At 41.2% G+C, this 25,567-nt stretch overlaps 2 protein-coding genes and 1 pseudogene across 5 annotated transcripts in view; 1 reads left to right on the top strand and 2 right to left on the bottom strand.

The window, feature by feature from the left end:
• LOC124011085 overlaps positions 1 to 10,520 on the bottom strand; it is a 34,445-nt gene extending 23,925 nt beyond the window's left edge. For all 4 annotated transcript variants that reach the window (XM_046324077.1, XM_046324076.1, XM_046324075.1 and 1 more), the window contains exons 1-4: positions 10,348 to 10,520; positions 3,106 to 3,384; positions 2,129 to 2,380; positions 1,906 to 1,977 (exon numbers count right to left, since the gene is read on the bottom strand). In XM_046324077.1, the coding sequence (XP_046180033.1) occupies positions 1,906 to 1,977; positions 2,129 to 2,380; positions 3,106 to 3,384; positions 10,348 to 10,414 (670 nt within the window). In that variant the 5' untranslated portion in view covers positions 10,415 to 10,520. The remainder of the gene's footprint in view (positions 1 to 1,905; positions 1,978 to 2,128; positions 2,381 to 3,105; positions 3,385 to 10,347) is intronic.
• Positions 10,521 to 14,021: 3,501 nt separating this feature from the next.
• On the top strand, positions 14,022 to 18,038 carry LOC124010722 (annotated as a pseudogene).
• Positions 18,039 to 20,731: 2,693 nt separating this feature from the next.
• On the bottom strand, positions 20,732 to 22,991 carry LOC124010721. The gene is made up of 4 exons (XM_046323367.1): positions 22,929 to 22,991; positions 21,999 to 22,250; positions 21,700 to 21,762; positions 20,732 to 21,453 (listed from the first exon to the last, which is right to left on the bottom strand). The coding sequence occupies exons 2-4, from the start codon at positions 22,204 to 22,206 to the stop codon at positions 20,732 to 20,734; spliced, it is 993 nt and encodes a 330-aa protein (XP_046179323.1). The 5' UTR covers positions 22,207 to 22,250; positions 22,929 to 22,991.
• Between the last annotated feature and the right edge of the window lie 2,576 nt (positions 22,992 to 25,567).

The raw sequence follows: 25,567 nt of genomic DNA, 5'->3' as shown, positions 1-25,567 counted from the left end.
AAGCCATACATCAAATGACATACTAAGGCCTACAATCGACAAGGACGCATGAAGACAACAAAAAAATAAACACATTTCGAAAATCACAAACTCTACACATGCTTTTTTAAGGGAACCTAAGGCTGCGTCCGTGACTCAGCACCGCCTCAGGACAGGTAGGCATAGTGGAGCTCCGTGGCGTGGTGCTGAATGGACAGCGCCTCTGTCTCGTCGACAGCTATATCATGATTTAGTTTGTGGGCAGTTAGACATTTTTTGGGCACGGTTAGGTAGCCTACAATGCGCATATGAAAATCATAACTGACACGCAGAACTTTAGAAATGGTAGGAATAACTGTAAATTGGCTCTCCAGATGAAAAAGGTTGCCGACCCCTAGACTATAGCCACCCTTGTGGAACGGAGCATACAGTGTAGATCTATAATGACCTCCTGGGAACTCATGATAGTTTCTTCAACGACAAAGGAGAAGAGAACATGAACAGACTAAAAACCATAAGTAGCCTAGCTTTATAAAACAAACAGGACATGTATTTTGGGGAAGTCGTTCAGTTGTGTTTCTTTTTATAACAATACATGAAACCAAAATGGCACTAGCCTCCTGGGCCGAATGAATGAAGATAGCAATTAGGCTACAGCTATCACAACCTATATTTTAATAGCTATAAAATAGCTTTTGGTTTTGAATGGTCACCAAAAAGGAGGACTCCACCACCTCCCAATTCCCTGGCTATCAGATTACAAGGTTTACAAGGCCGAGTTCAAATCCTGACATCAAATTCAAAGCAATCGGTGACCAGCCTAAACTGCTTTCCGGCAAAACAAACTGTCACTCTCTACTTTCTAAAAGTGAAACAAAAAGGTACCATGCTGGCAGCTGCTCTCCGAGCCAATGATTTTAGTCTACTTTTTAGTCTACTTTAAATGATTGTTCTTGAGTGACTGCTAGACCCCGCTATACCCAATGGAAACCCCCAGGGTTAGGTGTGACTGATTACATGTAACCTACCCAACCAGGGAAACACCACAATTCTTATGGTAAAGCCAAACACACACACAGCCAAAATGAATCATCATGTTATGGACCTGCAGATAGGCCTTATGCACCGTCACATATTACAGTTATAGTGGATGGTCGACATGGTATCGAACATGTAGCATACTTGTGCGACTAAGGGAGAATATCAATGGCATACTCCTTGCATCCTCTCTCCTACTTCTCAAAACACATTGGATGAGAAAGACAGGGGTCCCTCCCCTCTGACCTTCTCCTCCAATAGGTTTTGAGAAGGAAGAGAGGAGAGAGAATGCAAGGAGTAAATAATTCAGATTCTACTCATGACTTATTATTAGCAGTTTTCTAACATTGTTTTATTGATTTGTGATGTACTTCAAGCGCGCCGCGACGGTGGGAAGTATTTCCATAAAGTTCAGCTTTCCCAACTTTGTTTCCGCCCTGTTCACGACCCTCGTCCATGCTACCATCTGTCCCCCACACACGTTGCTTCTCTTCCATTGGAAATAAATGGCTTTCCGTGGTTTCATCACCCATATCGTCCTCAGAGAGGCACTGTGAGCCTTTTCTTTAAAGTCATGTTTGTAGTTTGTTTGTAACAACAGTTGTATAGTATGTTGACTGATTTTTGCTGATTCATTCAGACTGGACTAATCCATATTGTGCCGGTCCAAATTGGTGCCTCCCTGTGACACATTATGAAGACTGTTCCCTACGGCAGATGGTGCATCTAACCCCTTGTCTTGACTGTAGCAGTAGCCTGAACAGTCCTGTAATAACAGGTAGAACAGGTATCCCCTTCAGGGGGTATAGCTCACTGTTGTTGGTGCTGTTATGTCAATCTGGGATTCACAACTATGTACATCTGTTACTATAGATGTGCTGTTCTTACCTATTATGACAGCAAACACTACAATGGCAACGACAACCAAAGCAGCAACAACAGCACCGATATTGGAATGCTCTGAAATGAAAACACATTTTGTATTGATACTTTTGACAGGAGTTGATCAGGAACTCAACATTTTGCCACACTCAAAATGTCCTACAACACTAGCAGTGTTACTAACATATCAATACATTAGACTGTAACACACTTATGAGTGTCCACTCACCTGGACCAAACACCTCTCCAACTGGCTCACTGACTTGCGAACTAACAGCATTACTCAGCTTGCAGGTGTACTTGATACCATTGGTTGATTTAGAGACACTTAGCTGTTTGTCTAAGACATTGGACGCCCTCTCTCCCTGTTTCCAGCTGTAGGTGACTGGTTCAGCATCAGTGGTGTCACCCTCACAGGTCAGAGTGCAGGAGGTTTTGTCTGGGTTACAGGAAGAAGTGATGGTGGGTTTGGGGACTGCCTCTGTAAATAGAGGAAAGAAACAGGAATCATTTGGGAAAAAGCTTGTGAGGCACTGCAATACATAACCTGCTGTTTCTACACGGCTGCAACACGACTGTTGCGTTATATAGACTGCTGTGCTATATAGGCTGTTGTCTGTTGTGTTATAGACTGTTGTGTTATATAGACTGTTGTCTGTTGTGTTATAGACTGTTGTGTTATATAGACTGTTGTCTGTTGTGTTATATAGACTTATCTGTTGTGTTAAATATACTGTTGTGTTATATAGACTGTTGTGTTATAGACTGTTGCGTTATATAGACTGTTGTGTTATATAGATTGTTGTGTTATAGACTGTTGTGTTATAGACTGTTGTGTTATGGACTGCTGTTTTATAGACAGTTGTGTTATATAGACTGTTGTTATATAGACTGTTGTGTTATATAGACTGTTGTGTTATAGACTGTTGTGTTATATAGACTTGTCTGTTGTGCTAGACTGTTAGACTGTTGTGTTATAGACTGTTGTGTTATATAGACTGTTGTGTTATAGACATTTGTGTTATAGACTGTTGTGTTATATAGACTGGGTTACAGGAAGAAGTGATTGTGGGTTTGGGGACTGCCTCTGTAAAGAGGAAAGAAACAGGAATCAATTAGGAAAATGCTTGTGAGGCACTGCAATACATAACCTGCTGTTTCTACATAACCACACAAGCACACACACAAGCACACAGAAACACTTACTGATAACAGATAATGTATATGTCTGGTCAAGCAGTTTGCTGTTGAACTCCACAGAATAAACTCCACTGTCGTTTTTCATCAATCCACTGATTCTCAGCTCTCCAGTAGTCTGGTCCAGGGTTGTACGCTCTTTGAAGGTACCATAGATGTCCAGACCACCAAAATCCTTGTCCCACTCTGCCACCTTGTTCTTCCCATGCTTCCATAGGATGCTTGTGATGGGGTCAGACACTGTGGACTTGTCCGGCGTCAACACGAGCTCACCTCCCATTTTAAGATCTGGAAAAGCATTTCATACATGTATCAGAGTATCAATGTATCCAGGGTAACACATTATGGTGAGGGTATAAATATGTAGTCCTAACCCTATTGGCATTGAACTGACATTATTATCAACCTTTACTGTTTATATCTAGAATTCTGCTTATTGTTTATATCTAGAATTCTGCTTGCTGGGTGTATCTGGTCTATGTAGTCTGAACACCGTGACTAGTATGTCCCCCCACCACCACCACCACTGGAGCAGAAATGTATCTAGACTACACTACAGATGAAAGTCTTTGTCTACACCCTGTCCACTATCACATCACTAGCTAGGTTTCCATTCAATTTGCGACAGATTTTCATGCTATTATTCTAAAATCTGCATAAAACAATAATTACATTTCCCCTCAGAGATATTTTTCCATCAGACTGACTTTTTGATGATAAAAGTCTGAGTTACGAGGTAGTGTACATAGCCCTCCACACCTCTCTGATTCAGAGGGTTTGGGTTAAATGAGGAAGACACATTTCAGTTGAATACATTCAGTTGTACAACTGACTAGGTACCACATTCCCTTTCACTTTACATAAAAATAACTTTTGCAGATAAATTCCCATGTACCAAATGAAAAATACAAGTTTAAATGGGTTCCAAAGCATTTTCAACTATACTGATGGTTTGTCACAAACTGCTACGTTATATAGACTGTTGTGTTATATAGACTGTTGTGCGTTATACAGACGGTTGTGCATTATACAGACGGTTGTGCGTTATACAGACGGTTGTGCGTTATATAGACTGTTGTGCGTTATACAGACGGTTGTGCGTTATACAGACGGTTGTGCGTTATACAGACGGTTGTGCGTTATACAGACGGTTGTGCGTTATACAGACGGTTGTGCGTTATACAGGCTGTTGTGCGTTATACAGACGGTTGTGCGTTATACAGACTGTTGCGGTATATAGATTGTTGTGCGTTATACAGACGGTTGTGCGTTATACAGACTGTTGCAGTATATAGACTGATGTGCGTTATACAGACTGTTGTGCGTTATACAGACTGTTGTGCGTTATACAGACTGTTGCGGTATATAGACTGTTGTGCGTTATACAGACGGTTGTGCGTTATACAGACTGTTGCGGTATATAGACTGTTGTGCGTTATACAGACGGTTGTGCGTTATACAGACTGTTGTGCGTTATACAGACTGTTGTGCGTTATACAGACTGTTGTGCATTATACAGACTGTTGTGCGTTATACAGACTGTTGTGCGTTATACAGACTGTTGTGCGTTATACAGACTGTTGTGCATTATACAGACGGTTGTGCGTTATACAGACTGTTGTGCGTTATACAGACTCTTGTGCGTTATACAGACTGTTGTGCATTATACAGACTGTGGTGCGTTATACAGACTGTTGTGCGTTATACAGACTGTTGTGCGTTATACAGACTGTTGTGCGTTATACAGACTGTTGCGGTATAAAGATTGCAGTCTGTTGTGTTATATAGACTGCTGTGTTATATAGACTGCTGTGCGTTATATTTTTATTTTATTTAACCAGGTAGGCCAGTTGAAAACAAGTTCTCATTTACAACTTCGACCTGGCCAAGATATAGCAAAGCAGTGCGAAAAAATCAACAACACAGAGTTACACATTGTATAAACAAACATACAGTCAATAACACAATAGAAAAATCTGTATACAGTGTGTGCAAATGAAGTATGGAGGTAAGGCAATAAATAGGCCAATGGTGGCAAATTAATTACAACTGAGAAATTTACACTGGAGTGATATATGAGCAGATGAGGATGTGCAAGTAGAAATACTGGTGTGCAAAAGAGCAGAAAAACAAAAACAAATATGGGGATGAGGTAGGTAGTTGGTTGGATGGGCTATTTACAGATGGGCTGTGTACAGCTGCAGAGATCGGTAAGCTGCTCTGACAGCTGACGCTTAAAGTTTAGTGAGGGAGATATAAGTCTCCAACTTCAGTGGTTTTTGCAATTCGTTCCAGTCATAGGCAGCAGAGAACTGGAAGGAGAGGCGGCCAAAGTAGGTGTTGGCTTTGGGGATGACCAGTGAAATATACCTGCTGGAGTGCGTGCAACGGGTGGGTGCTGCTATGGTGACCAGTGAGCTGAGATAAGGTGGAGCTTTACCTAGCAAAGACTTATAGATGACCTGGAGCCAATGTGTTTGGCAATGAATATGTAGCGAGGACCAGTCAACGAGAGCATACAGGTCGCAGTGGTGGGTAGTATATGGGGCTGTGGTGACAAAACGGATGGCACTGTGATAGACTGCATCCAATTTGCTGAGTAGAGTATTGGAGGCTATTTTGTAAATTACATCGCCAAAGTGAAGGATCGGTAGGATAGTCAGTTTTACGAGGGTATGTTTGGCAGCATGAGTGAAGGAGGCTTTATTGCGAAATAGGAAGCCGATTCCAGATTTAACTTTGGATTGGAGATGCTTAATGTGAGTCTGGAAGGAGAGTTTACCGTCTAGCCAGACACCTAGGTATTTATAGTTGTCCACATATTCTAAGTCAGAACCCTCCAGAGTAGTGATGCTAGTCGGGCGGGCGGGTGCGGGCAGCAATCGGTTGAAGAGCATACATTTAGTTTTACTTGCATTTAAGAGCAGTTGGAGGCCACGGAAGGAGTGTTGTATGGATTTGAAGCTCGTTTGGAGGTTTGTTTACAGTGACCAAAGAAGGGCCAGAGGTATACAGAATGGTGTCGTCTGCGTAGAGGTGGATCAAAGAATCACCCGCAGCAAGAGCAACATCATTGATATATACAGAGAAAAGAGTTGGCTGCGGGGGGTGCAGAGCTGTTGACCGGGGTTGGGGTAGCCAGGTGGAAAGCATGGCCAGCCGTAGAGAAATGCTTCTTGAAATTCTCAATTATCGTGGATTTATCAGTGGTGACAGTGTCTCCTAGTCTCAGTGCAGTGGGCAGCTGGGAGGAGGTACTCTTATTCTCCATGGTCTTTACAGTGTCCTAAAACCTTTTGGAATTAGTGCTACAGGATGCAAATTTCTGTTACAGGCTGCTGTGCTTTATAGACTGCTATGTTATATAGACATTTGTCTGTTATATAGACAGCAGTGTTATATAGCCTGCTGCATTATATAGCCTGCTGCATTATATAGACTGTTGTGTTATATAGCCTGCTGCATTATATAGACTGTTGTGTTATATAGACTGTTGTGCGTTATATAGACTGTTGCGCAATATAGACTTGTTTTATATAGACTGTATTTTATAGACTGTTGTGCGTTGTATAGACTGCTGTGTGTTATATAGACTATATTATATAGAGTGTTGTGTTATATAGACTGTTGTGCGCTATATAGACAGTTGCGCTATATAGACTGTGGTCTGTTGTGTTATATAGAGTAGACTGCTGCGTTAAATAGACTGCTGCATTATATAGACTGGTGCGTTAAATAGACTGCTGCATTATATAGACTGGTGCGTTATATAGACTGTATTATAGACTGTTACATAGTAAATGTGCCCAATCTGGTCTTGGCACATGCGCTCTAGCCAACAGCTACAGTGGGGGTAAACTATCTACATTATGACATTATTATTTTTATTTGTCAAATGGCCGCAAAGCATTGATCATCATGTCACCAAAATAACAATACCAATTTCTGGCCAGACAGTATCATATACATGGGCCACACATAGTAAGACAGAGGGGCGTTGTTTCACTTGCTAGTTTCAGCAGGGAGGAAGAGGCTAAGCGAGAGGGTTCACTCTCACCAAAATCTGTCCTGAATAAGTCCGCAGTCTCCGGACAATTCTTGCACATTGTTACATTGTGTGAATTGTTTTCCCTTTTGATTTTGATCAATACCCCATGTAAAGGGAAAGGGGATACCTTAGTCAGTTGTACAACTGAATTTATTCTACTGAAATGTATCTTCTGCATTTAACCCAATCCCTCTAAAATGCGTATTTCTGTTTTCTAAAAATTTGTAATAATTTGGCAAAGATTTCTAAAGACCTGTTTTCAGTTTGTCATTATGGGGTATTGTGATGAGGAACATTTTCTATTTAACCCATTTAAGAATAAATCTGTAACGTAACAAGATGTGTAAAAAGAGGTGTGAATACTTTGTGAATGCACCGTATGTAACCAGTAGGCCTGAATACACCATTCATCACTGTCATTTGGTTACATTAACTACTGTTACTGCAAGCATTCCACTCATTTACCGTCATCATTTTTGGAGTGGAAACATTGTTTGCAGAGTTCACAACCTACTACACTTGTGAGAAACAAATTTAGGTTCATTTAATAACCGTCATTTAGGAGTTGTACATTTTTTTATTGTCTTTTGTTTTCAGTGCTCCATGTGAGCAATGAGCATGTGTAGTTTCTCTGTCCTGATAATGTGGAGGGAGCGTGCAGAACTAACCAGTTGAATGGGCCTTTGTTATCCATAGGTGGACACGGCTTGCGCGTTCACTATTTTTTTTTTGCAAGGTGTTATAGTGAAGCTCTTATCTTACCGTTTCTACCTATCTGCATGAAAGTTTAAGCACGACTGGCCCTTAAATGTACACGGAGAGCTAACATTAATGATATGCATGTACATCTCTCATGGAGAGCTAACATTAATGATATGCATGTACATCTCTCATGGAGAGCTAACATTAATGATATGCATGTACATCTCTCATGGAGAGCTAACATTAATGATATGCATGTACATCTCTCATGGAGAGCTAACATTAATGATATGCATGTACATCTCTCATGGAGAGCTAACATTAATGATATGCATGTACATCTCTCATGGAGAGCTAACATTAATGATATGCATGTACATCTCTCATGGAGAGCTAACATTAATGATATGCATGTACATCTCTCATGGAGAGCTAACATTAATGATATGCATGTACATCTCTCATGGAGAGCTAACATTAATGATATGCATGTACATCTCTCATGGAGAGCTAACATTAAAGATATGCATGTACATCTCTCATGGAGAGCTAACATTAAAGATATGCATGTACATCTCTCATGGAGAGCTAACATTAAAGATATGCATGTACATCTCTCATGGAGAGCTAACATTAAAGATATGCATGTACATCTCTCATGGAGAGCTAACATTAAAGATATGCATGTACATCTCTCATGGAGAGCTAACATTAAAGATATGCATGTACATCTCTCATGGAGAGCTAACATTAATGATATGCATGTACATCTCTCATGGAGAGCTAACATTAATGATATGCATGTACATCTCTCATGGAGAGCTAACATTAAAGATATGCATGTACATCTCTCATGGAGAGCTAACATTAAAGATATGCATGTACATCTCTCATGGAGAGCTAACATTAAAGATATGCATGTACATCTCTCATGGAGAGCTAACATTAAAGATATGCATGTACATCTCTCATGGAGAGCTAACATTAAAGATATGCATGTACATCTCTCATGGAGAGCTAACATTAAAGATATGCATGTACATCTCTCATGGAGAGCTAACATTAAAGATATGCATGTACATCTCTCATGGAGAGCTAACATTAAAGATATGCATGTACATCTCTCATGGAGAGCTAACATTAATGATATGCATGTACATCTCTCATGGAGAGCTAACATTAAAGATATGCATGTACATCTCTCATGGAGAGCTAACATTAATGATATGCATGTACATCTCTCATGGAGAGCTAACATTAATGATATGCATGTCAATCTCTCATGGCTGAAAGTGGAGGAGATTGACTTCACCAATACTTGTTTTTGTAAGAAGTGTTGACAATCTGAATGCACTGAGCTTGTCTGTTTAAACTACTAGCTCACAGCTCAGACATTCATGCATACCCCACAAGACATGCCACCAGAGGTCTCTTCACAATCCCCTAGTCCAGAACAGACTATGGGAGGCGCACAGTACTACATAGAGCCATGACTACATGGAACTCTATTCCACATCAGGTAACTGATGCAAGTAGTAGAATGAGATTATAAAAACCAGATAAAAATCCACCTTATGGAACAGCAGGTACCGTGAAGAGACACACACACAGGTAGACACACACATACACACACAAATGTTAGCACACACACTCTACACAGATGTACATTGTAATATTGTTGTATGGTGGTAATATACATTTTGTATTGTAGATGTGTAGTGGTGTAATAATGTCATATGATGTACTGTTTTATCTTTGTTTTGTGTGTAATGTAAGTAAGTGCCTTAATGTGTTTGGACCCCAGGAAGAGTAGCTGCTGCCTTGGCATCCCAAATACTTTAGGGGAAGCCAGCCTCCTTTATCTGGCCTCTGGATCTGATGTGGTCTGGACAGAAATAGTATAACATGCCATATTCTTTTGGTCCAGACAGAATCAGATACATTGTCTACACATACAGAGACAGAGGAGCATTGTTTCGCTTGCTCGGGTTCTTTATCTGAGATTGATGGGTCTTACTGTCGGAGTGCGTCTCAGTCAAATAAATGATCAATATGTCAATATTTTATTTGGATGGGCCCCCCTAAGGCTCGCCCATAACGCAGGGCCTGCCATGATCACGCAGACCCGTCTGTAGGTTTTAGCCTTGGTTAGGCCAGGATTCAACATCTGATCACTTCCTGAAGTTGGCTCTGTGTGTAGCTAAACGGAATATTAAGGGTGCGGTCCGTAACGTTACCCACACAGGCGTCGTTTAAAACCATTATTCAATAGGAAGAGTGTGTTTAGGCCATAACTCCATAATGTCGTTTATGATTTCAGATTGCCGTGTTCCTTATTTTCTTTGATATGAATCCCACTCGGCGGCTGCAGCGCGGTGTTCATAAGGCACGTTTAGTATGTGATGTTGTATGCTAGGCTATACAACTAGCACACAATAGCAAACAAGTAGCCTAACAAATATTAGGTAGGCCAAACGCAACCGCCAGTTGGTTCAACTTACCTTTGGAGACCACCGTTCGCACCAGATACAACCAGAAGCACAATCTGATAAGCTTAAGTTTGGACATCTTTGTTAGTTCGTTCGTTTATTTCTATAGTAAATAAAAGTAAGTTCAAATGAGATATGCTAAAACACTATGTGGTTCATAACCTTGCCTACCAAGGCTGTGAAAGTGAAAGTGAAAGTGAAAGTAAAATGTGGATTTTAGTTCCTCCCTCTGCCTTCCTCTGAAGGCATGACCACTTGGTTGAAAATAACGTTCCATTTGATTTGTAAATCATGTTTAATAGCTGAAATACAATCACACTGTATACCAACACATTGTATTATGTTGATATGCTATAATAACTTTTTTTGCGCCTCCCTGTGTGTATAATTGGCTGCCAATGTACAGAATTATATATATCATTTAGAATTGATAGGATCACTGTGCTATAATGTAACCAAAGTTGGCAATATTGTAATATTCAAAGGTAACTTAATAACTATAGTTCATTTCATTTTCCTCCTGTCCACTGAGCCTACTGTATGAGGCATGCACACTAAAACAGTCACACAATTAAATATTTTCCTATGAAATAATACATTTGCCATCTTGTTGCATGGATCAAGATTTCATTATAATTCACATTATTCAGAGTTCATAAAAATCATAGTAGCCTAGACTAAACATGACAGCACATACAGGATAATGATATGATACATAATAACCCAAAATAGATAGAAAAGGAGAGATGAGTTTACTGGAGAGAAACAAACCTTCCCTGTACAGAATCTAAATATTTATCAAACAAACTATATATTCAACAAGTGCTTTTCAACAGGCTTCTTCTGGTACAGAGGCTGTAGCTGTACTGGTCTGGTCTCTGTTGGTACAGAGGATTTAGCTATTCTTCCCTGTGAAGTAGACAGAGTAGCTGAGCTACTCTCTATTAATGTACAAATTGTATCTGAGCTCATGTCTACTGGGCTGGAAGGTGCACCTGAACTGTAGTTTACTGGAGTAGATATTGTACCTACATGCTGTGGCTCTGAGACCAGCTGACAATCCTGGACTGCTTCTATCAGGAGTGTCTGTACTGTCTGACACTGAGTTAGTGGGTCTCCTCAGACCTGATGGGTCAGGTGTTCCTCTCTCTCTGTCTACCTGACCACTGCTCCTCTGGGTTTCCATTGTCTTCACTACGCTTCCTTGTTCTACACCCATCTGGTTAATGTGTCTTATAGATGATGGTTTTGGGGCAAGAGGAGGTGGGGGAGCTTTTTGGGGGAGTGTTTGTTTGGGAGAAGTTGGGCTCTTTCTTTTCTCTCCCTTCTGTGTCTCTTCTCCTTCCCTCTTTCTTCTCCCTCTCCTTTCACCTGCTCTTCTTCATTATTTTCAGTCTCTCTCTCCTGTCCATTTCTTTCTCCTCCATCATCTCTCCTATCTGTATCTTCTTGCCCCTCACATACACAATAATTCTTTACAATGTGTTTGTGTTGTTAAATGTTCTCTCTGTTAGTTTAGTAATGACTGTTGGCTGGCTGGTGATACTAAATGTCAATCATAGAAGTTTGAATGTTGACATTATGTCATTAATGGAGGAGTACATCAGCCAGAGGACACTTGGTGACACACACTACACACACACTGCACACATTGAACACAGCGCACACACAATGCACACACAGTACACACTGTACACACACACTGTGCACACACACTGTACATGCACACACACTGCACACACTCTGTATATACACACACTGTACACACAGACTGCACACACACTGCACAAAGCTCTCTCTCTTTACAATGTGCTTGTGTTCCCAGCTTGTTTGCTGTTACCTCAGTAACAAATGTTGGACTGAAAGTCTTGCACAGTCATGGAAATGTTGACATTATTTCCTCTCTCTCTCCACCCCCCCACCCCCCCCCTCCCACACACACACACAGACCGGAATGGCTGGTTCTAGGCGGCTAGGGCATCTGATGTGATATCTATCTCTGGAATTCTTATCATGGGGACTTTTGGAGAGCACGGCATAGGTTTAATTTATGTTTGAGTACTTATCATATTACAACAAGCCAGTGGTTGCCAACCAAGTGACTTTATGACCCAAACGTGGGACCTGATTCATCCTTTAGGAAACCCTGACTCGCCAATGAATTTCACTCTCTGCTGAAAGGTCTGTAATTTCCCACCAATCACACACTCTGCCTCATACACCCCACTGAGCTGCTTGGTCAGCTGTCTGATAGTGATTTCTCCTGTCGTGGTGTTCAAGGATGTCTTCCCTTCAAAATCCTGAAATTCCTGTATCCCGCCAGTGCCCCATTCCACCGCCTTGTTTACACCATGTTTCCACAGGATCTCCTGTAAAACTCCACCACGGATCCCAGGGTTGAGAATGACATTACCGTTTGTGATGACATAACGGGTGGTGGACGGTCCAGCTGCTATGGGATGAGAACAGAGTTACACCACAGTTAACATGATATAGTCACATCGCCCTCATATGGTATAATAATGGGCTGAGATATTGTAAGGAACAATGATATTACCCTGAAACAGAATAGTCTTCCCCCTAGTTTATTTTCTAGACAGTGTAGAAAGGCCCCAAAGCAACACCTGGCACACAATGCAGTAACTGAAAACCAACATATTTTAGGGCGGGGAAACAGAAGGTGTGGGGAATAGATGGTGGGTAAACTCTAGCTAGGTTAGTAATTAGCCTAAATTCAGTTGTAGTATTTTCCAGTCGTATAAAGAACTTAAGTAAAAATATTTTAATGTACTGCTTAAATAATTTTGGGGGGTATCTGTACTTTATCTATTTATATTTTGACAACTTTTACTCAACTACATTCCTAAAGAAAATCATTACACCAAATTACACCATACTTTTCCCTGATACCCAAAAGTACTTGTTACATTTTGAATGCTTAGCAGACAGGAAAATGGTCCTTTTCAAACACATCAAGAGAACATCCCTGGTCATCCCTACTGCCTCTGATCTGACTCACTAAACACACATACCTCCTTTGTAAATTATGTTTGAATGTTGAAGTGTGCCCCTGGCCAAAAACAAATGCTTTCTTAATATAAGGAATGTGAAATGATTTATACTTTAACTTTTGAGACTTTAGTATATTTAAAACCAAATACTTTTAGACTTTTACTCAAGTAGTATTTTACTGGGTGACTTTCACTTTTACTTGTGTCATTTTCTGCTAAGGTATCTTTACTTTTACTCAAGTATGACAATTATGTACTTTTTCCCACCACTGGTATTCTGAATAACATTTATGTCAATAAAAGAAAATACATTCGTAAGCAAAAGCAATAGAAAAAGGCTAACAATACGAAATGTGTTCCTAGGACAATCCATCAAGGGATTTTTCTAGGACAGGAGAGTTGTGAAGGAGCGTTGATCATGGATCAGCGGGTGCAAACACGTGGTCTCACTAGACTGACATCTCCGCTTTCTTTAATTGTGTCTCGATTTATAAATAGTCTACTAGGGAAATACATTCACTTACCATTGACAAATTGTCCGCCATAAATGCAACAGAATATAGTGACTAGTCCTATTACACTGGGAGTTGATATTCCTTGGTCAGCCATCGCCCGCAGGTGCGATCCATATGAAAGTGAAAGTATTTTTTCTTTCTCTTGAGGACTATTATGGTAATGTCGCGTGTGTGCATGTTCACATGGAATGTAGTCGACCAAGGTGACCTACTGAAGTCATCCGAGGTCAAGGAAAGGACATTTGGATGTAAATTCTCTCTGACTGGCTAAAAGTAGAAAAACGTACAACAATTCGCAGTTTGGGGGGAAAGGCAATTGGAATTTCCAAAGTGCAAGTGATGCAAGTAACACTAGATGTCAGCATAGTTCTACAATCCATTAAAACCGTAGTTCACTGGCTTGCTCCATTCAAATTCAAGACCAATCACCTACACCTGGGTACTTCTGGTGGATAGAGGAAAAGAAAGGTATCAACACATTCTGCCATGTTGCTTTCACTTGTCTAATCCTTTCAGAGGTTCTCTCCAGTAGGTATATAGGGCTCAGTTTGGAATTGGTAAGTGATAACAGTGTATGAGCTTGCCACTCCTAAGTATAGACTCAGGGTCAGTTTTGAGTGATGAAATAGTTAGGTTGAGAAAGGAAAAGCTGATCTGAAACCAGCATCCTAAGTAAACTTTATGAGTAGTATCCTTAGTTTTTAGTTTTTATTTATGAGAATGTCCAAATATGACATTTTGTGGCATTTAATGCCACACAATGAATGTGGCCTAAATGTCTATTTTGACATTGATTTTAATAAGAACATTTTGTTAAAAAAGGTTGTGTTTAGGACGTGCCTGAGAAAATGCCTGAGTTGATACTGATGAGAAGATGAAGAGTTTGTTTGAAGCTTAATTTAAGATATGACATCTCTGCACTGCTGAGGGAGTAGATACATACAGGGCCTGCTGTTTGGATCATTTCCTCTTCTGACACACACACACACACACACACACACACACACACACACACACACACACACACACACACACACACACACACACACACACACACACACACACACACACACACACAGAGAGACCCAGGAAAGAGTCTGACTACTAAACTGAAACCTGTACATTTTTCTCACAGTACATGTAGTAACAACACAATGGCCTGTACATTACCACTGGCATTCCTTGTCCTTCATGGATTTATCTCTCTTTCGGCAGAAGGTAAGACTCTCTCCCTCTAACACCCCCCCCCCCCCCCCAAGCCTTTGGATTGGTTTTTGAAGATTTTTGTTTAGTCCATGCTTTTTTTTACAGTAAAAAAGATGAGTAATTATTGGTTCAGTTATTTGAGAAGAGGGTTTCTATTTATTTTAAATAGCACGCTTTTCATTTAAATGATCATCAAATAGGGTCAATCTGGTAAATAAAAAGGTCTTACCTATTGATGGTCACATTCATGGTTTGCTATTGAACCTTTACATTTGATCATTGATTTGAGCAATGTTAGGGAGAAAATGAACAACGACGTGGGCATGAAAAATGACAACGAAAATGTCTCTTCTGTGGTGCCTCTATTACATGTTATCTTGTAAATGTAACTGTCATTTTAAACATTTTACCTTTATTTAACTAGGCAAGTCAGTTAAGAACAAATTCTTATTTTCAATGACTGCCTAGGAACAGTGGGTTAACTGTCTTGTTCAGGGGCAGAATGACAGATTTTTACCTCGTCAGTTCGGGGTTTCGATCTTTGATATTGCAATTTTATCTCATTATCAGAATGATTTGTATGGATATTGTAAATGCTATTTAGATATTTTAAGATCATTATGTGGGACAATACTTATTTCTTTACTTAATTGTTTTTTTTCCATGCCAATGTAATTTATTTGACTTCAATTACAATTTGATATATAAATGTATAAATTATCGGTCATTTGACCAAGATTAACATCCTATTTACTCAAGGAGAAGGCTTAATCTGACCATCTCTGTCTATGAGATTGTCCCCAGATCGGCCATTTGTTTTAAAGAGGTCCTGTTATTTTAGTATCTGTGGCCTTTCAGACAGTTGTGGTTTTAGACATGTTCTGTTTCAAACACCCAGTACACAAAAACAGGAAGACTTATTAGAATGATCTGGGTTACTGTGGCTAACCCAACCAGTTGAACATGTCTTTTCATACAGTAACATTATTTTAATATTATCCAAGTTAGAAACACTTGGTATAAGTTGTGACACTTTATTTTATGGACCTGTTTTAGAGCATATTTGCCTGGTAGTTGGCCTAACTGACAAACCATGAGGAACAGTTGTACTTGAAATTAACGTATTTTACTTTGAAATGTAGCATACATAATTGGTCATTTATACTGTAGATAAATGCTTGACCAGAAATGTCAAAAATAAGATTTGAATTCGATCACATTTTCTAACTCTTTATTGACCCCAAAATGTAATAAAAGTGTGCTACCGTCAGCAACAACAGAGAATTATTCTGATCTCTTTTCTTCTCTTCTATCACAGATTCATACAAATATTATTTCCAACCTGGAACTGACTTCACCATCCGTCTTAATTACAATGAAATAAGTTTGAAAGAAATAACCTGGAAACACAATGGCAACGTTATATTTAAAAGAAAGAATGGAAAGTTCAAACCAGGCAAGACTGAGGACATCTTAGATGATGGGTCTCTCCAACTCAAAGGCCTGGTGTCGGCAAACGAAGGTACTTACAAAGCAGAGGTGTTCAACAGTGACGGGACAAGCATCAAAGATCAGTCCTTCAGACTGTGTATGAAGGGTTAGTCTCTTTCTCTCTTTCTTTCCAACCATACAAGTACCGTATCCTCTCCTTTAGAGACACTGACATTTTGTTTCCCTCCAGAAAAGGTCTCCAAGCCCTCCGTGAAATTCACCTGTTCTGAAAAGGACGTCACCTTTACCTGTATCTTGACAAACACTGAGGGAGTGACTTTCAAGTGGAGAAAGAACGGAGAGCCTTTAAATGGGGGAGAAAAAAAAACTTGATCATCGGTCTGAAAGAACTGAAAGAGCCGGACACCATCACCTGCTCTGCAGTCAATGAGGTCAGCGAGGAGACAAGTGACATCATCAAACCAACATGCAAGGGTACAGTATGTTTTGAAGGGCTCAATTGCAATTCTCTTTGTGTATCTCTCTGTCTCTTTCTCTCTGTTGTTTTTTTTCTCTCTCTCTGTTTTTCTTCTGTTTTCAGGAAAAAAAAGTGACCGATATTTAAGATTGGTGGAGCACCACATAAAAAAGACAGTAAAACATCTCATTTGTCTCTCGTTCTGCTCCACCCCTCATCCCCCACCCTCATCTCAGCTGTCCTAAAACCGATTGATCGGCGTTCACTGTTTGGTTTTGATTTCTTGACCATGGTGGGCATCCTGGCCGGGGAAGGGGGCTTGGTACTCCTCCTCATCATCATCACCTTGGTGTGCTGTTGCCTCAGCCGACGCAAGAGCCACATGCGCTTTGAAGGTAACTCAAATGTCTATGGCTATTGTGTTGGTGTTCTGTGCACAGAAACATTTATGGTGTCTACAGTATCTTTCTCTTGTTCCCTCCCTCATTTCATCTGTTCATTCTCCTTCACAGAGGAAAGAGAGTTGAGACTAGCCCCCCTGACCAAGACCCAGCCTCCTTACCACTCAGAGGGCCAGACAAAGCATCCTTCTCAACCAGAGTGCCAGAAGCAAAGGCAGACACCCCCCGGTGGGGACCCACCTGGTTCCACCGGCCCCAGGCCCACGGCCAGAGCCCCCAACCAGAGGCCTCGAGGGGGGCCTCCACAGACACCAATGGATGATGATGAGGAGCAGCCCCCACCACTACCCCAGTCCAAGAAGAAAGGCCCTCACCCCTCCAGACACTGAGTCTGGAAACAGGTTTAGCCTATATACTTTCTGATCCAAGGAAAGGAGGTCCAGCAGTCTACATGTTGAACATTTTGTTATCTAAAGAATAGAAAAGGAAGGAAAATACCCACATTGTTGTTTTCTTCCAACGCCTTTTCAAAATTCTGTTTCATTGTTTTTATGTTGAGTTGAGTGTTTATCAAAATCATCCATAGGTTGTAGCCTACCTATCTATCCACCTCCTCTTGAAGTAGTGACCTTATGTCACTTATGTCTGTGTGATTGTCAATAAAAACTAAAGAATTACAGGCACATACTGAAGTCATTGACAGAATTATATTACTGCAGACCACAGACCATGTGCTTTGAGGCAATGTATGGCATCATTTGATGATTAGTAGCTAACAGACCTGGGTTCACTTGAAATACTATTTAGAGTAATTCAATTACTTTCAAATACATTTTGAAGTTAGTGTATGGATATTTGTATTTGAAAATCCAAGTAGTTGAATATTGGAATGCATTTGGAAATACACTTAAATTATTGGCATGTACAGTATTTGAACATACTCAAATACACAGACAAATGTATTTTCAAGTACAAATATTGAAATACTCCCATGCATTTAAACCCTGGTCTGCTTGGTATTTGTAATAATATATTATGAAATAAATATTTGAAAATAGTTTAAAATAATATTCTATTCATATAAATAACTTCAAATACTTCCAATGGAAGTCATCATTGGATCACAAGTCCCAACCTGCCATTTAGGAGACAATGACTTAACAATGAATTTCACTCTCTGCTGAAAGGTCTGTATTTCCCCACCAATCATACACTCTGCCTCATACACCCCACTGAGCTGCTTGGTCAGCTGTCTGATTGTGATTTCTCCTGTTGTGGTGTTCAAGGATGTCCTCCCTTTATAATCAGAAAATTCCTGTATCCCGTCGGGATGCTCCATTCCACCTCCCTTGTTTACTCCATGTTTCCAGAGGATCTCCTGTAGAACTCCACCAGGGATCCCAGGGTTGATGATGACATTCCTGTTTGTGATGACATAAGGTGTTGGTGAGGCTGCAGCTGCTATGGGAAAAGAGCAGAGTTACACCCTTAGAAATAGAATCATAATTCCGGTAGGTCTACTTAAATTCTATTTCTATGGTTGCATCATCACTCTTAACATGTCATAACGTTAACATCTTGTCCACCCAGTAATAACAGCCCAGTATACATTCAGCTGTGAAGTAGACCTACCTTTCACATTTAAAATACACAATGGCACAGTCTATATAGTTCACATGTTCTTATAATGCACACCCTTAACTCGGCTCAATAGTCTGCCCCTAACATTCATGAAAAAAGGATCAACTGTCGCTAGCTGGATGTCTGTGTCAAAACACCTGTTGTCAGTTTACACTCGACTGAAATCTCCTCTTTGTTTCACTTGAGTGAGTCTAGACTATAATTATGAATACCGGCGGGAAATATGGTAACTTACCATTCATTAATTATGTGTCACAAATGCAACAGAAGATGGCGACTAATACTATTACGGTTGGAATTGATCGTCCTTGGTCAGTCAAGTGAGATACATGAAGTCAAAGTGATAGGGTTATTTCTTCTTTTTTATAGGGGCCTACGCCTCAGACATTATTGAAAGTCGGGACAAAAGCAACTTTTCTCACAATTTTAAAAAAAAACATTAACATTTGAAATATGTATTATTTTTTATATAGCAAAGTATCAGCCCTCACACCGTGTAAAGAATCAAATAAGCTCTTCATGAAATGTTTTTCTTAATAAAATGCACCTAAATATACAAAATGTAAGTTGGTATGAAAATGTACTGTATACTGTACCAACACAATACATTATCTTGATGTGCTATAATACAGTGGTGAAAAAGTACCCAAAAGTCATACTTGACTAAAGGTAAAGATACTTTAATAGAAAATGACTAAGATAAAAGTCTAAAGGTATTTGGTTTTAAATACCCTATAAAAGAATTGTATAAATATAAGAGAAACAAAGCATCCCCGTACAGAGCCTAACATTTTTGTTTAACAAACTTTTCAACAAGTGCTTTTCAACTGGTTTCTCCTGGTAGAGAGGCTGTAGCTGTACTGGTCTCTGTTGGTACATTTTCCTCTGTAGTAGACAGAGTATCTGAGCTACTGTCTATTGCTGTACAAGTTGTATCTGAACTGGTGTCTCCTGGTCTGGAGGGTGCACCTGAACTGGTGTTTCCTGGTCTGGAGGGTGCACCTGAACTGGTGTCTCCTGGTCCAGAGGGTGCACCTGAACTGGTGTCTCCTGGTCCGGAGGGTGCACCTGAACTGGTGTCTCCTGGTCTGGAGGGTGCACCTGAACTGGTGTCTCCTGGTCCGGAGGGTGCACCTGAACTGGTGTCTCCTGGTCCGGAGGGTGCACCTGAACTGGTGTCTCCTGGTCCGGAGGGTGCACCTGAACTGGTGTCTCCTGGTCCGGAGGGTGCACCTGAACTGGTGTCTCCTGGTCCGGAGGGTGCACCTGAACTGGTGTCTCCTAGTCTGGAGGGTGCACCTGAACTGTAGTTTACTGGATTGGATAGAGTACCACTGCCCACCGTTGGACTAAATGCTGTGACTACAGAAACAGCTGACAATCCTGGACTGCTTCTATCAGGAGTGTCTGTACTGTCTGACACTGAGTTAGTGGGTCTCCTCAGACCTGATGGGTCAGGTGTTCCTCTCTCTCTGTCTACCTGACCACTGCTCCTCTGGGTTTCCATTGTCTTCACTACGCTTCCTTGTTCTACACGCATCTGGTTAACATGTCTTATAGATGATGGTTTTGGGGCGAGAGGTGGTGGGGGGCTTTTGGGGGAGTGTTTGTTTGGGAGAAGTTGGGCTCTTTCTTTTCTCTCCCTTCTGTGTCTCTTCTCCTTTCTTCCCTCTTTCTTCTCCCTCTCCTTTCACCTGCTCTTCTTCATTATTTTCAGTCTCTCTCTTGTCCATTTCTTTCTCCTCCATCATCTCTCCTATCTGTATCTTCTTGCCCCTCTCCCTCCTCTGTCACTGAATCATCTCCTCCTACCTTCTCTTTCTCAACATCTTCTCCGTCCTCTCTTGTCCCCTCCTCCTTTCCTCCACTCTCTTCCTCTGTGTCTAAGATGAGGACTTTCTGGGGCATAAGCTGTCCATCTCCCGCTCCCTCTCTCTCTGTGCCATAACCAGCCATGCTTTGGTCAGTTCCTCTCCCATGATGCTCTCTGCTGTGCTGTGTCTCCAGAGTCTGTGGGTACGGTGAATTATAGTTAAGGCTGCTCCGAGGTGGTTTTGGAGGAGCAGTTTGGACAGAATCTTGGGTAACAGTCTCCAAGGTAACATTCATGTTCTGTTTGGATTCTGTGTTCTGCTCTTTTTTTTCCCTCTGTTTCTTTCCGGACTCCCGACCCCAAACCTGATTCTGGTTGTTCAGTTTGAACGGGATATTACTCACAATAACATCTGTATCAGTGGATCCTGCCTTGTCTAGTAATGGTTTCTTCTCTCCAGTTTTCACAGCCTCACTGGTCTGGTTGATCTGACTGACCCTGTCCTTTAGTTCTTCATCTAGTAATAGCTTATTCTCCTCTTTCACAATCTCTGCCTGGCTGATTTCCACCGTCTTCTCTCGACCCTCTTCAAGATGGCTGGCATTCCCTGTGCTCCGCAAATCTAGAGGAACAAAAACAAAGGAGAGAAAAGAAGGGAAGTCAGCGGGTATGCAGGTATGGAGCGACTAGAGGGCTTAGAAACAAAGGGAAATGCAACTTCAGACAAAGTGACAGATTTTCTTCAGTTGATTTTGAGTCTAAACCGAACACAATGAATCAACACAATGTCAATGCAACGTCAAGGAGATTCATAATACAGAACCCTGTTATAAGATATTACTGTCCTTAATGAAAGACATGGGCTTACCTTTGGAACGCTTCTTGACGAGCCAGACCACAACAGCAACCACAACAGCAACCAACAAGACACCTGCACAAATACCAGTGTAGATGTAGATCTCAGGATTACCTGACACACACACATACAGACAGATACACACAGGTCAGGTCACATGGTCAGTGGAAACTGAACAAAGGAATTCCTATTTCTTATCAACAGCGTTAAAATACTTTAACATGATTTAACCTTGACTGAGTATACCAACATAATGGTATTCTCTTTACAAAACCCAAGCCCTCTATATCTCGCCTATCTATCTTGTTTACCTGTAGCCAGACAGTCATTGCTGCTGTAGGTCAGTGTCTTCTCACTGACTGGGTTCCTGGCCTCACAGGTGTAGCTGACTGACTCTGGGGATTTGATGTTGTAGTGCTGTCCATTCTGCTCCTGGCTCCACATCTCCCCCTGGTGGTCAGGCCAAGACCAGCGGTATTCCAACAGTGGACCCTCAGCACTGCAGTGAATTGTTGCCATGGTACCGTTCAATTCACAGGTGACTTCAGGTTGTGATACTGGGTCTGTGGATGGAAATGGAGGAGTATGTTATGCAAAAGTGGAGGGAAATTAAGGAATATTTCACACACATACACACTTATTCTTTACAATGTGTTTGTGTTGTTAAATGTTCTCTGTTAGTTTAGTAATGACTGTTGGCTGGCTGGTGATACTAAATGTCAATCATAGAAGTTTGAACGTTGACATTATGTCATTAATGGAGGAGTACATCAGCCAGAGGACACTTGGTGACACACACTACACACACACTGCACACACAGTACACACTCTGCAAACACACTGTAGTACACACACACTGTGCACACACACACACACACTGCACACACTCTGTATATACACACACTGCACACACACTGTAAACAGCTCTCTCTCTTCACAATGTGCTTGTGTTCCCAGGGTTTTTGCTGTTAACTTAGTAACAACTGTTGGACTGAAAGTCTTGCACAATCATGGAAATGTTGACATTATTTCCTCTCTCTCTACACTAACCTGTATGGCTGGTTAGTTTAGTTTATGTTTGAGAAATTCAATAGAAACACAACCAGAAATGAAACGTATTTCAAAAGTGAGCAGTTCTTCAACAGTACTTATCATATTACAACAAGCCAGTGGTTGCCAACCAAGTGACTTTATGACCCAAACGTGGGACCTGATTCATCCTTCAGGAAACCCTGACTCACCAATCACTTCCACTCTCTGCTGAAAGGTCTGTATTTTTTGACCAATCACACACTCTGCCTCATACACCCACTGAGCTGCTTGGTCAGCTGTCTGATAGTGATTTCTCCTGTCGTGGTGTTCAAGGATGTCTTCCCTTCAAAATCCTGAAATTCCTGTATCCTGCCAGTGCCCCATTCCACCGCCTTGTTTACACCATGTTTCCACAGGATCTCCTGTAAAACTCCACCACGGATCCCAGGGTTGATAATGACATTGCCGTTTGTGATGACATAACGGGTGGTGGACGGTCCAGCTGCTATGGGATGAGAACAGAGTTACACCACAGTTAACATGACATAGTCGCATCATCCTCATATGGAATCATAATGGGCTGAGTTATTGTAAGGAACAATGTTATTACCCTGTAATACAACAGTCTTCCCCCCAGTTTATTTTCTAGACAGTGTACAAAGGTCCCCAGCGCAACACTTGGCACACAATGCAGTCACTGAAATCCCAAATCTGTTAGGGCGGGGTAACAGAAAGTGTGGGGGAACTCTAGCTAGGCTAGTAATTAGCCTACATTCAGTTGAAGTATTCTGAATCACTTTTTATCTCAACAAAAGAAAATACATTAGTAGGTAAATGTAATAGAAAATGACTAACAAAACCAAATATATTCCGAGGACAATCGTTCAAGGGATTTTCCCTATTTTCCCTAGGACAGGAGAGTAGAGAAGGCCGTCGATCATGGATCAGCGTGTACAAACATTAGATCTTACAAGACTGAAATCTCAGCTTTCTTTCATTTTCGCGACTCCAATTATTCCCCTGGGAAATTAACTGACTTACCATTGACGAATTGTCCGCCATAAATGCAACAGAATATAGTGACTAGTCCTATTACACTGGGAGTTGATATTCCTTGGTCAGCCATCGCCCGCAGGTGCGATCCATATGAAAGTGAAAGTATTTTTTCTTTCTCTTGAGGACTATTATGGTAATGTCGCGTGTGTGCAAGTTCACATGGAATGTAGTCGACCAAGGTGACCTACTGAAGTCATCCGAGGTCAAGGAAAGGACATTTGGATTCAAATGCGGAGATGTTGCTGCTGCTGATGATGATGATGATGAGGATGATGAATACTGGTAAAGTGTAAATTCTCTTGGACTAAAATTGGAAAAATACTGCCAGTTTGGGGGGAAAGGTAATTGTCCAAAGTGCAGGTGATGCAACTAACTTAATAGACCACTAGATGTCAGCATAGTTCTACAATCCATGACACCTGCCCTGTTCCAATTCATGACTAATCACCTACACTTTGGCACTTCTGTTAGATAGAGGGAAATAAAGGTATCAACACATTCTGCCATTTACTTTCATTTGTCCAATCCTTTCAGATCTACAGTCCACTTGGGCACAGTTTGGAATTGGTAAGGGACTACAGTGTATGAGCTTTTGTTAGGAAAAGCTGATCTGAAACCAGTATCATAAGGGACCTTTATATGACTAATATTTTTTGTAATTTTTTTTTACATTTGTCATCATTTATGAAAATGTCCAAATAGTTTTGTGGCATTTAATGCCACACAATCAATGTAGCCTAGATGTCTTTTTTGACATTCATTTTATAAGAACGTTTTTTTTAAGGTTGTGTTTAGGACGTGCCTGGGAAAATGCCTGTGTTGATACTGAAGAGGAAGAGTTTGTTTGATGGTTATTTTTTAAAGATTTTGTAAAAGATTTGACAAATACTGCTGAAAGAGTAGGTACATACAGGGCTGAGTGTCATGTTTTGTCATATATTGTCTTGTCCTTGTGCTTTCCCTTCTGTTCGTTTCCCCCTGCTGGTCTTATTAGGTTCGTTCCCTCTTTCTATCCCTCTCTCTCCCCCTCCCTCTCTCTCTTCTCTCTATCGTTCCGTTCCTGCTCCCAGCTGTTCCTCATTCTCCTAACTCACTCATTTACTCTTTTCACACCTGTCCCCTATTTTGCCCTCTGATTAGAGCCCCTATTTCTCCCCTTGTTTTCCGCTTCTGTCCTTGTCGGATCCTTGTATGATGTTCGCTGTTCTGTGTCCTGGTCTCGCCCTGTCGTGTTTTGTCTTCTTCAGATGCTGCGTGTGAGCAGGTGTCTTAGTCTGCTACGGTCGGTGCCTTCCCTAAGCAACCTGCAGTCTATGGTCGAGTCTCCAGTCAGTCCTCGCTACTACGAGTGGATTTAAGTTTTTCCTGTTTTGTTTTCTCCTTGTTATATCCAGGATTATTACTTTTGTCTTATACTGGAATAAAGACTCTGTTTTCGTTAAGTCGCTTTTGGGTCCTCATTCATCAGCATAATAGAAGGATCCGACCAAGAATGGACCCAGCGACTACGGATTCTTGTAACACTGCCGTCGAGTTCCAGGGAGCAATGCTCGGCAGACACGAGCAGGAAATGTCTGCTGCTCGTCATGCCGTTGAGACCCTGGCCGCTCAGGTTTCCGACCTCTCAGGACAGTTTCAGAGTCTTCGTCTCGTGCCACCAGCTACTTCCTGGTCTTCCGAGTCTCCGGAACCTAGGGTTAATAACCCACCATGTTACGCTGGGCAGCCCACTGAGTGCCGCTCCTTTCTCACCCAGTGTGATATTGTGTTCTCTCTCCAACCCAACACATAC

This window comes from Oncorhynchus gorbuscha, linkage group LG23 (assembly GCF_021184085.1).
Source record: "Oncorhynchus gorbuscha isolate QuinsamMale2020 ecotype Even-year linkage group LG23, OgorEven_v1.0, whole genome shotgun sequence".
NCBI lineage: Eukaryota > Metazoa > Chordata > Actinopteri > Salmoniformes > Salmonidae > Oncorhynchus > Oncorhynchus gorbuscha.
This window is presented reverse-complemented; position numbering and strand designations above follow the sequence as displayed.

Excerpts from the sequence above, each read along its gene's own strand:
- LOC124010721 (XM_046323367.1), bottom strand. The coding sequence starts at position 22,206 with ATGGCAACAATTCACTGCAGTGCTGAGGGTCCACTGTTGGAATACCGC. Across the intron at positions 21,763-21,998 it reads CAATGACTGTCTGGCTACAG|GTGTCTTGTTGGTTGCTGTT; the intron begins GTAAACAAGATA and ends GTATTTGTGCAG. Across the intron at positions 21,454-21,699 it reads CGTCAAGAAGCGTTCCAAAG|ATTTGCGGAGCACAGGGAAT; the intron begins GTAAGCCCATGT and ends TTGTTCCTCTAG.